The sequence below is a fragment of the Gopherus evgoodei genome, chromosome 2 (genome assembly GCF_007399415.2).
Source record: "Gopherus evgoodei ecotype Sinaloan lineage chromosome 2, rGopEvg1_v1.p, whole genome shotgun sequence".
Taxonomy (NCBI): Eukaryota; Metazoa; Chordata; order Testudines; family Testudinidae; genus Gopherus; species Gopherus evgoodei.
The window spans coordinates 37,608,228-37,620,835 of NC_044323.1; the positions used below are offsets into that span (position 1 = coordinate 37,608,228).

Consider the following 12,608-nt stretch of genomic DNA (forward strand, 5'->3'; position numbering starts at 1 on the left):
GTTTTCCATAAATCCATGTTGATTGACATTAATTATTCTACCAACTTTTAATTCTTTACTGATTGTGTTCCACATCTTCTTCACCCTGATTTTGTCCAGGGTTGATATCAGGCTAACTGGCCTTTAGTTTCCCAGGTCACCCTGTTTGCCCCTTTTACATATTGTTACAGCACTGAACATGCATGAGTTTAATGCATTACCTTTAGATGTGTACTTCCTTTAATTAAAAAAAATGCAAAATTTTTTTAAATAAATGTGAGATTTTGACGATTTTAATTGTCTCTGTTCCCTTGTGCTCTTTGCCATACTCCCCTGTGTATTCCATCACCCCTGGATAATCAGCAATGGAAATAGTGCATGCAATTTGGAACATGGATGTATCCTTTATGTGATCTCTGGATTTATTAGTTTGGGTATTTTTATACAGTGAGTGCCATTAAAATCTTGACACTTACCCTTTGTTCTCATTGAATTTACTGCAGTATTTGTGGTATGCCCCATTCTAAGTGGAGGGAGTACCATAAAAATGATAAACTTTAGTACCGTGAATGCCAAGTTATTAATTGGTGTACAGAGTGTTTCTGTTTCAGAGTAGCAGCCGTGTTAGTCTGTATCCACAAAAAGAACAGGAGAACTTATGGCACCTTAAGAAATATATATACATACAGAGAACATGAAAAGGTGGAAGTAGCCATACCAACTGTAAGAGGCTAATTAATTAAGATGAGGTATTATCAACAGGAGAAAAAAAACTTTTGTATCCTTACATCTTGTCAACTGTCTAAAATGGGCCATCTTGATTATCACTACAAAACTTTTTTTTCTCCTGCTGATAATACCTCATCTTAATTAATTAGCCTCTTACAGTTGGTATGGCTATTTTCACCTATTCATGTTCTCTTTATGTATATATATTTCTTACTATATGTTCCATTCTATGCATCCGATGAAGTGGGCTGTAGCCCACGGAAGCTTATGCTCAAATAAATTCCTTAGTCTCTAAGGTGCCACAAGTACTCCTATTCTTTTTACAGTGTTTCTGTAGGTATGTGCACACATGTACATAAATAATAAAATTCCATAGGAAGAATTCAAGGTTATTTTTCAAGAATCAAGTTTTATAAGCTTTAATAAGTTTCAAATGCAGTTTATCCTTCGATTTGTTTCCTGGATGACCTTTTAAATCATATGGTTTAATGTAATGTAACATGGTTTTGTTGAAATAGTGTATACCATTTTTATTCTGTGAAATAATAGGTTCACTATAAAGGGCAGCCTGCCAAAGCTACTTCTGTGAGTGTCACTCCTGAGATGGAGAGAGTCAAGAAGAATCAAGACAATATCAGCTCGGCAAGTTGTTTAAATCTTTTTGCTCTGTTTATTTTCATAACAGGGTATGCTTTTCAATTTAGATTTGATGTGATAAATGCATCCCATTGCATTATCCATTTGAAGGTGAATTCTTAATCTTTGAAAATATATACTGCACGTACCACCATGGGCCACGAAAGTACCCATGCTTCCCATAATTACTATTACACAAAATGCAAGTGGATATCTGGGGCTCTACAAGGAGAAAGTTGTTCTATGTCAATCCGGATTCTGTTTGAGAAATCTTAGTTTCTTGTTACTAAGCTTCAGAAGTAAACTCTAGGGTAGAGGACAAAAAGAGCGAGAATTCTAAACTCAGCTTTTTTTAAATTCAAAACATGGAAACTTGAACATGGGTTTCTGTTCCATGTTGCATTATGTTGTGATTTATCCATATCAGAAATGACTAGTCCAAAAAAGATTCTATTGCCTTAATATCAATGAGTAAGGCTGTATATTTGTCTTGGATTTCATGATTCATTATGTTCAAGGTTTTCGCTTCTGTGTTTAACTGGCCATTAACTTTTTATCATTATGACATTTTCTAAGTGTTTGAAAGGATAGATGGATGAGGGAACATTTGAATAAACTTTAGAGGAGGCTGTTAGAGTGCAGGGAATTAGCCAAAGTGGCGTAGGGACAGAAGCAATCAGTCAAGCAACTTGCAGGGAGTGCCCCAAGTACTAGAACACAAGAGGTGAAATCCTGGCCCCAAAGACATAAATGGCAAAACTCTAATTACATTCAGTGAGGTCAGGATTTCATCTAGAGCAGGTGTTGGACAAGAGGTGTTGGAAGAGAGGTGATAGTAAAGAACACCGTAAAACTTAGACAGTGTTTATCAGAGAAAGAGTAAAGGAAGCTGGGTTTGTCAGTGAGACTACATAAGAGGCAAAGGAACAATAACTGTTGATCCAAGTGACCATGAGATGCCCTTAAAATGTAAGAACAAATGTAATTTAGATACCTGGTTCTGAGATATTTAATTTCTTTATCACAAAAATGTACTTATGAGTTTTAATTATTATTATCATGATTCCTGCAAGCTAAGATATTTTTACAAAGAGTTTCCCCAAAATTGCCTTGATAAATGCTCTGCCATACTAATGAGCAGTGGCTCAGAGATGTAATGAAATGCATTGGCAGTAATTATATGATGTAAGATAAGTATGTTGATATCAAGAAAGACAGTTACATTTTTAATTTTCATTGTACACTGTTAAAGCACGTTTATTTAAAAAAAAACACTGCCTAATAAATCTTTAGAGACTATGCTATAGTTTATACTGTGGCTTGCTCAAGGATTATTAAATAAACGTAAAATATTAAATTCATTTATCTGCTGAATAGTTGGGATTATATTCTATTATCCTCTCAATATAAAAGCATATTATAATAGATTTGTGCACATGCTTTGTGAGGAGGTACCTTTGAGTGTAAATGCATGGATATATCTAAAATGATATATATTTGCATGCAATCTGCATGTTATGGTTCAGAAATGAAGACTAAGATGAGTGTGTCCATTAGTGAAAGTACTCCAGTCTACTGGAATGACACAGAAATCTATGCTAATTGAGTCCCTCTTTCCAACTAGAAATAGTTACATTTGCTATATTAAAAACTTGACAATTACTATTTGCAGGTAATGAATGTTACTGTGGTATCCCTGGCATTCAGTATGCCAAGTATATACAATACCACAACAATATTAATCAGGCACAAGGTAGCATTATAGATAGTAATGATGACTGCTACACATGCAACACATAGGGCATAAATGCTCATTTTCTAAATGTACCAAGATGACCCTCAGATGTGGTGCAACCATTTTGCATCTGTACTTCTGGCAAAGTCTGGGCATAGAACTGGCATATGTAGCCCTGGGAGGATTTCCCAAATATCAAGGGGATCAGTCCTCTGGTGACATGAAAGTTTTTACAGTATGCTCTATCCCTACTGAAGAAGAGAGATAGGGACTATCTAGGGAAGATCTGGTAGTTCAGTCTCCTTATTCAGTTCTGAGCACAAGTGCTAACACTTTCAGAGTGCCAATTACGATGGTATTTTTTGTAATGTTCACTTTGACTAATAAGAACTTGTTCAAGACCTATTTCACATATACTACTGAACAGTCAAGATAGTTGACTTTCAGCCACTACTGACTTTTCGAATGAGTGGCTAATGGAATGAATGTGTCCATTGGCCATTTCCAGTCCCCTCTGCCACCTGCATCCTAGATTTAAAAAACAAACAAAAAACAACAGTTGTGAAAGAGGAGGAGAAAGAAAAAGTTTGTATAAAAATGATTTGGAAATGGCATTATTGTGAGGCTTCATATTTGCCATGTCTTTCAATGTAAATGAATGCTTCATGTTTACTGTTGTTGCTGTTTTGTAGGTCAAGTACAGCAGCGATCAGAAGCAGATGAAAGGTAGACCTAGTGTGATTCTTGACACACCTGAACTAAGGCATGTCAGAGAAACACAAAACAACATCTCAATGGTAGGGTACATTCTTCAAATAACTAGACTATACTAAGGAATGACACTTGACTTTACACTGGCGTTTACCCTTCATTAACCTAGGTAACTAATTAAACACTGTACTAAAGTATGGAAACTGTTTTTTCTCTTATGCCATTCAAGGGAGAGAGGGGTTGTTAACTGCATATGAATGTAATGAATATTGTCAAAATACTAATAAATGGCTTTCTAACAGTTGATTGTCTGTTTTTAAAAAAAAAGAAACTTCAGGCTGTTCCTCACTGTTTGAACATCCCACAGTTTGACTGGATTAGATGACACACACCACTTTGTGCCTGTGCATGTTCCTGGAATGTGTGTGACTTGAGTCTTGAAATTAATTGTGTTGAGTGTGTGTGTATGTATGTGTGTATATATACACATAAAAAACATCACTGACTAAGAATCTTTTTAAAAAAATCAAATAATGCATAATCAGGGATACTGCCTTTATAACACTTATCAGTTTTGTTCCAAGACTTGGTATGTAATATTTTTGATACTCTTCTGTCCCTTTTTGAAAAGCAGACTGCATAGGAACAGCTTAATTGCCCGTAATTTCTGTCTTTATACAACCAACTGCTGCTTAACAAGAAAAGTCAGAGGAGGGAGTATATTTTTTTATATAAAACTGTGCAAGTCAGCAAAATTCCTAATGAATTACATTACTTTTTAAGAGATCCTTCAGAACCCTGTCCTAATATCACAGGGTTGCTTACATCGTTAGATGTACAGATCAGCATCGTTGCGTGAAGACACTCAGGAGTTTGAGTTAATGCATGATGGAATGGCAAGCAAAAAAAAGTGTTTTTTGTGTGTTTTTTTAAATGGTAGCAAGTATGTAATGAAATCATATCAAGGAGATGGACTGGACCACCTGTCAGGTCTTTTCCATCTCTATTTCTATGATACTATTATGGTACAAAAATCAAGGAATAAAATTGCTCATTATGAAATAGTTCTTGCTAGTTTTAGCATAATTCAGATGGGTTAATATCAGTCACTGCTGGGGAAAAAAACATTCCTATTCTTTTCCAGGTGAAATATCATGAAGATTTTGAGAAGACAAAAGGCAGAGGTTTTACACCAGTGGTGGATGATCCTGTGACAGAACGGGTGAGAAAAAACACCCAGGTTGTGAGTGATGCTGCATATAAAGGAGTACATCCACATATAGTTGAAATGGATAGAAGACCCGGAATAATTGTTGGTAAGTTGTTAAATAATGTTGCTGTCCAGAGATCTGTGTGAAGATAAACGGCTCTGCTTCTCCCCCTCCTTATAACTGAGAAAAATATCCCCTTTTTTTCATTTTACTTGGCTCCGATTGTGATGATGGTGTTAAATATCATTAGCTTACCTTTTTAGTCACTATACATTTTTCCTCAATTTATTATTTTGTGAGGTTTTTTTCTTTTAAATTAAAATTAAGGGTAAGAATTGGGGTTTCAGAGAATAATTGCCAGGCAGAATGGGTAATTGTAATCAACCTTATCAGCTTCAAACTAATGAGGATATTAAGTAATCAAATGTTAAAATGAAAGACTTGTTCTAGATACTAGCTTTACAAAACCATAAGAAGAAGAAAATTGCAGAGTAATATAAAAGGTATTCTAATCACTACATCGAACTACAAAGAGTAAATTATTATATTTGAGATTTTATAATACTTAATGCAAATAAATATTCCAATAGAAAACTGCTATTGGCAGTCTGCTGTAGATTAGCCCTGAGAGAATTCAGCTTCACTCTTGGAATGCATGGGGAGGCAGACATTTGTTTTAAGGTATAAATGCTTTTTTTTTTTAAATTTAAAAGTAGAACCACCTCTCCTATCAATTCAAATAGTAATCAAATGCTTTCATTCCTAGTCTGCATTTTCCAGTGTGAAACTTGTACTGAAGTATCGGTACAATGGCAGCTTCTAATGAAATCATTAATATTAAGAACATCTGAAACAGTAACAGGTATTTCTAGAAGCTGTGGGGCTATATTCTCATTTACTACCTAACTTTGTAAGATGCTATAAATAGTCAATGCAGTTTTTCTTTAACTTGAACATTGATGTAACTGGCATTCACTGTTCAAGAGAGATCTAGGGCTGTAGTGTTCTTCAGTTTGAATAAACTTGTATCCCTCTAACACAACAATTCTCCACGATTAAAATTCTGCAGATCAGTTCATAAGGAAAGGACCTCCTTCATCAATCACCTTCTCTCCCTACCTATAATGCCTTGGGAATGCTCCATGAGAGTGGTACACATAGTCCTAGCATTTTGTCTCTATATAAATCCATGGTACGCCCACACCTTGAAAACTGTGTGCAGATGTGGTCGCCCCATCTCAAAAAAGATATATTGGAATTGGAAAAAGTTCAGAAAAGGGCAACAAAAATGATTAGGAGTATAGAACGGCTTCCATATGCGGAGAGATTAATAAGACTGGGATTTTTCAACTTGGAGAAGAGGCAACTAAGGAGGAATATGATAGAGGTCTATAAAATCATGAGTGGTATAGAGAAAGTAAATAAGGAAGTGTTATTTACTCCGTCTCTTAATACAAGAACAAGGGGCCACCAAATGAAATTAATAGGTAGCAGGTTTAAAACAAACACAATAAAGTATTTTTTCACGCAACGCACTGTCAACCCCTGGAACTCCTTGTGTGTGGTGAAGGCCAGCATTACAACGGGGTACAAAAGGGAGCTAGATAGATTCATGGAAGATAAGTCCATGAATGGCTATTAGCCAGGATGGGCAGGAATGTTGTCCCTAGCCTCTGTTTGCCAGAAGCTGGGGTTGGGTAACAGGGCATGGATCACTTGATGATAACCTGTCTGTCCATTGCCTTTGGGGCACCTGCCATTGGCCACTGTCAGAGGACAGGATACTGGGCTTGATGGCCTTTAGTCTGACCCAGTATGGCCATTCTCATGTTCTTATGACAACATCTCATTCTTCTTCGAGTGATTGCTCATATCCATTCCAGTTAGGTGTGCGCGCTGTGCGTGCACGTTCGTCGGAAGACTTTTTACCCTAGCAACTCCAGTGGGCCGGCAGGTCGCCCCAAAGAGTGGCGCCGCCATGGTGCTCGATATATACCCCTGCCGGCCCACCCGCTCCTCAGTTCCTTCTTACCGCCGTGTCAGTCGTTGGAACTGTGGAGCCCGGCATAGCTGTCCTCCACGTCCCTAGCTCTCCTTCGTTTCACTGTTCTGATAGTTGTAGATAGTTGTAAATTGTAGTTAGTTATTGTTAATTGTAGTATAGCTGTATATACTTTTTAGTGGGTTTGGGCTGTATCCCTTCCCTGCGCCCGGCACTGGGCCCATGCCTGGTTCGCCGGGGTTCAAACAGTGCTCGGCCTGCAAAAAGCCGATGCCAACCAGCGATCCCCACGACGCCTGTCTGAAGTGCCTGGGGGAATCGCACATTTCAGATAAGTGCCGCATCTGTAAGGCCTTTAAGCCTCGACAAAAAAGGAGAGGGACCAGAGGTTAAGGAGTCTCCTGATGGAAGCGCCACTTAACCCTGTGGCCCCGACGCAGAGCGCCGGCTCCGCACCAGCACCGGACCGCGCTGGCTCCAGAAAGACGCCCCAGCACCGACCTTCCCCGGCACCGGGACCCGACGCAAGGCCCTCGACGTCTGCCACTCCATCCTCGCAGACTCAAGCGGAGCGCCTGGCACCTACCTCTGCTGCGGCACCACCAGCAGGGATTCTGTTGACCCTGGGCCCCGGAGGTCCGTCGAGTCCGGTCCCTCCTAGCTCCCCTATAAGATCTGGGGTTGAGCTGTTGGTCCCTTCGACGCCAGAGACATTCACTTTGGCGCGGGACCTAATTGCTCTCACGGAGCCTACCCAGCCTCAACCCCCGGTACCCCCGGTGCGGGTTGTATCTAGAGGCAAGCCTGCAACAATGCGAGCGCCGTCTCCGGACTCGCCCAACCGGCACTGATCCCCTTCGAGGTCCCGGCACCCTGGATGTTCTCGCTCCAGGCGCCGGTCGCAGTCCCGGCACCGCTCCCCTCGACGGTACTGGTTGCACTCGCGGCGCCAGTCATCTTCCAGACGGTCTTGCTACTCCCGGCACCGGTCTGGATCGAGTCGCCGCTGCCGGCACCGAGACTCCAGGAGCCGTTCCCGTTGGCGGTCAGCACTCCGGTCGACCTCCCGGCACCGAGCTGGCGGCAGGTCCCGGTCCCGGTCGACCTCCCGGCACCGCGCCGGCAGCAGGTCCCGGTCGACCTCCCAGCACCGCGCTGGTGGCAGGTCCTGGTCCCGATCCCGGCACCGGTACGATTCCCGGTACCGGTTCCCGGCACCGAGAAGATCATCGACGTCGAGACTGAGGGAGCCCTATCAGCCATGTTCGGCCCCACTGTGGCCTTCCCGGCAGCCGTCTGTCTCATCGCAGGCAGACAGCATGTACGCCCTGGACGTGGACAGACCCATGGCCCTCTTCCATGACCCTCCTCCGCAGGATCAGGGACCGCAGCAGTGGGGCTTCTGGACACCCTGGGCGTACCATCAAGCCCAGGGCCCTCAACACATTCCACCTCAACCAGTGGCATCTGAGTGCAGGGCTCCGGAGGCCTTGTTGTCTCGCCCTCCCCGCTCTCCGGCGGGGGAAGACCGATCTAACCAGCCAGACCCTGAGCTCCCTCCAGAATCAGAGGCGCTGGTACAGACGGAGCCCCCCGTGGACCCGCTCCTACCGGGGGTCTCCTCGTCGTCCTCCCCCGATGAGGCGGTGGTGGGAACATCATCCTCCAGTCCTCCCCTACTCGACCTCAGGACACACCAGGACCTCCTCAGGCGTGTAGCGCAAAACTTGAACTTGCAGGCTGAGGAGGTTTCGGAAATCGAAGATCCTGTGGTGAGCATTCTCTCAGCGGATGCTCCCACCAGAGTCGCCCTTCCCTTCATCACTACTATTCAAGCCAATGCTAATATCATCTGGCAATCACCGGCCTCCATCCCTCCTGCTGCACGCAAGGTGGAGCGCAAGTTTATGGCATCCTCCAAATGATATGAGTACCTGCATGTCCACCCAACCCCGTGCTCCCTCGTCATGCAGTCTGTGAACGAGAGGGAGCGCCACGGGCAGCAGGCCCCAGCACCGAAGTCCAAGGAAGCGAGGCGCATGGACCTGCTAGGCCGGAAGGTCTAGTCAGCGGGCGCCCTCCAACTCAGGGTCTCTAACCAACAGGCACTCCTTAGCCGCTATGCCTATAACTCCTGGGTAGCAGCGGATAAGTTCAAGGAGTTGTTGCCTCAGAATGCGCGTCAAGAATTCACGGCAATTCTTGATGAAGGCAAGAAGGTTGCAAGAACTTCATTGCAGGCATCCTTGGACACGGCAGACTCGGCCACCAGAACTCTGGCTTCGGGGGTTACAATGCGCCACATCTCCTGGCTACAGGTTTCTGGCCTTCCTCCGGAGCTCCAACACACCATCCAGGACCTCCAGTTTGAAGGTCAGGGCCTGTTTTCAGAGAAGACTGACCCCAGGCTGAAAAGCCTGAAAGACAATAGGGTCATCATGCGCTCACTAGGGATGCACACGCCCGGGACGCAGCGCAGACCCTTCCGGCCGCAACAGCAGCAGCAGCGCCGGCCCTATCCCCAGTACCGCCAGCGGCAAGACTTTAGTAGACGCCGAAGCAGGAATGGCCAGCGCAGACAATCGGGCAACCAAGGGGGGGCAGAATCAAGGCTTCTCTAAAGCCCCACCGGGCCCAAAACCTTCGTTTTGAAGGTGCACCCGAGGACGCTGTACCAGTTTCCCCCACGGATCTGTCCCCCCCGTTTTCCAACCGCCTTTCGTTCTTCCTCCCGGCATGGACCCAAATAACTTCTGACAGTTGGGTCTTACGCACGGTGCAAACGGGTTACCGTCTGCAATTTATTTCACACCCTCCCTCTCTCCCTCCCGCCCCCCGCCCTAGTCCCTCTTCAGGGACCCCTCTCACGAGCAATTCCTCGTTCAGGAGGTGCGGATGCTCCTCGACAAAGGAGCCATAGAGGCGGTTCCGGAGAATGAGAAGGGCAAGGGGTTTTATTCCCGCTACTTTCTGATCCCCAAGGCCAAGGGAGGCCTCAGACCCATCCTCGACCTGCGGGAACTCAACAAATATATGGTGAAGTTGAAGTTCCGCATGGTATCCCTGGGGACCATTATCCCATCTCTGGATCCTGGAGACTGGTACGTCGCCCTCGACATGCAGGACGCTTATTTTCATATAGCCATTTTTCCGCAACACAGACGCTTCCTTTGGTTCGTGGTCGACTGCCACCATTATCAATTTGCGGTCCTCCCATTTGGCCTCTCCACGGCCCCGAGGGTATTCACGAAATGCATGGCTGTCGTTGTCGCCTATCTTCGACGCAGTCGCATACATGTATTCCCCTACCTCGACGACTGGCTGATTCGAGGCACGTCAGAGTCGCAGGTCCTCAACCACGTCCGCAAGATCAGCAGACTCTTTGGAACTTTGGGCCTCATTATCAACGTGGACAAGTCCACTCTGCTCCTCACGCAGAGGATAGAGTTCATCGGGGCCATTCTGGACTCCACTTTGGCCAGGGCCGTTCTGCCGCTGTCCAGGTTCCAGACGCTGTCTGCCATCATTCGGCGTCTACAGACGGCTCCCTTGACCTCTATAAGGACGTGCCTAACCCTCTTAGGCCACATGGCGGCCTGCACCTTTGTTACGGGTTATGCGCGACTTCGCATGAGGCCCCTCCAGTCCTGGCTTATCACACAACACCTTCTGGCCAGGCATCTGCTGGGCGCGGTTATCACCATTCCCCAGGAGGTATTGGATTCCCTCCGGTGGTGGCTAGATCAGTCCGTAGTGTGTGCGGGGCTCCCATTTCATCCGCCCCAACCCTCGGTATCCCTAACAATGGATGCCTCAGACCTGGGTTGGGGGGCCCACCTCGGAACCCTGAGGACGCAGGGCCAGTGGTCTCCTCAGGAAGTGGCCCTCCACATCAACATACGGGAGTTGAGAGCGGTCCGCCTTGCTTGCCAAGCGTTCTCCCATCAGCTTCAAGGTCGCTGTGTTTCGGTATTCACCGACAACACGACGACCATGTACTATATCAACAAGCAGGGCGGCATGAGATCCTCTCCCCTATGTCAGGAGGCAATGCGGCTCTGGGACTTTTGTATAGCCCACTCCATTCACCTCATGGCTTCCTTTCTCCTCGGAGTACGGAACACGCTGGCAGACCGTCTGAGCAGATCCTTCCTTTCGCACGAATGGTCCCTTCACCCGGACGTTGCCCTCTCACTCTTCCAGAGGTGGGGTTGTCCCTGGCTGGACCTCTTCGCTTCCAGAGGGAACAGGAAATGCCAGATGTTCTGCTCCTTTCAAGGGCGGGAACCAGGGTCAGTAGCGGATGCCGTCCTTATCCTGTGGAAGACACACCTGTTTTATGCGTTCCCTCCATTCCCACTTATCCACAAGGTCCTTCTGAAGGTGCACAGGGACAGGGCCCGCTTGATTATGATAGCTCCAGCGTGGCCCAGACAACATTGGTATCCGATGTTGCTGGACCTGTCTCTGGCCGACCCAGTCCCCCTGCCCCTTTACCTGGACCTGATCACCCAGGACCACGGCAGGCTCCGTCACCCGGACCTCCAGTCTCTACACCTCACGGCGTGGCTCCTGAGTGGCTGACTACGATGCTCTACCCCTGTACGTCAAGTACTACTGGGCAGCAGGAAACCTTCCACTAGAGCGACGTACTCGGCCAAGTGGAAGCGTTTCTCCTGTTGGTGCACGGAAAGGGGTTCCCTCCCTATGGAGGTTTCTGTTGCCAGTATTCTCGATTACATCTGGTCTCTTAAGCAGCAGGGCCTGGCAATATCGTCCCTTCGGGTTCACCTGGCGGCTATCTCCACCTTTCATCCGGGGGGTGATGGCCGTTCGGTTTTCTCTCACCCTACGGTGACTAGATTCCTGAAAGGACTAGAACGTCTCTACCCCCAGGTTCAACCCCCTGCCCCTATCTGGGATCTCAGCCTGGTTCTGACTCGGCTCATGGGCCCTCCATTTGAGCCGTTAGCGACTTGCTCCCTGCTCTATCTCTCCTGGAAGACTTCTTTCCTGGTGGCCATCACCTCAGCCAGATGGGTGTCAGAACTCTGGGTTCTCGCGGTAGATCCCCCGTATGCGGTCTTCCATAAAGACAAGATGCAGCTGAGGCCACACCCTGCCTTTCTCTCCAAGGTGGTCTCAGCCTTTCATGTCAACCAGGAGATCTCTCTCCCCGTCTTCTTCCCAAAGCCCCATTCGTCCTGCAGGGAGCAACAACTCCACTCACTTGATGTCCGCCGGGCACTCGCGTTTTATGTGGAGAGGACCAGACCGTTCCGCAAATCCCCCCAGCTCTTCGTGGCAGTAGTGGACCGAATGAAAGGACTACCCATTTCCTCACAGAGGATCTCCTCGTGGGTGACGTCCTGTATCAGGACCTGTTATGACTTGGCTCACACCCCTACGGGTCATGTGACTGCACACTCCACCAGGGCACAAGCATCATCGATGGCTTTCCTCGCCCGCGTGCCCATCCAGGAGATTTGTAGGGTGGCGACCTGGTCCTCCGTCCACATCTTTGCTTCCCATTATGCCCTGGTCCAGCAGTCTAGAGATGACGCGGCCTTCGGCTCTGCAGTGCTCCATGCCGCGACTTCTCACT

The 12,608-nt window shown here is 46.3% G+C and overlaps 1 protein-coding gene across 8 annotated transcripts in view; it reads left to right on the plus strand.

Annotated features, from left to right (window-relative positions):
• The window catches only part of NEBL (nebulette), a 439,204-nt gene that overhangs the window by 391,572 nt on the left and 35,024 nt on the right, over window positions 1–12,608 (plus strand). For 6 of the 8 annotated variants that reach the window (XM_030550405.1, XM_030550407.1, XM_030550408.1 and 3 more), the window contains 3 exons: window positions 1,258–1,350; window positions 3,772–3,876; window positions 4,935–5,106. In XM_030550405.1, coding sequence (XP_030406265.1) covers window positions 1,258–1,350; window positions 3,772–3,876; window positions 4,935–5,106 — 370 coding nt within the window. The remainder of the gene's footprint in view (window positions 1–1,257; window positions 1,351–3,771; window positions 3,877–4,934; window positions 5,107–12,608) is intronic. The other 2 variants (XM_030550411.1, XM_030550412.1) reach the window with 1 other exon arrangement.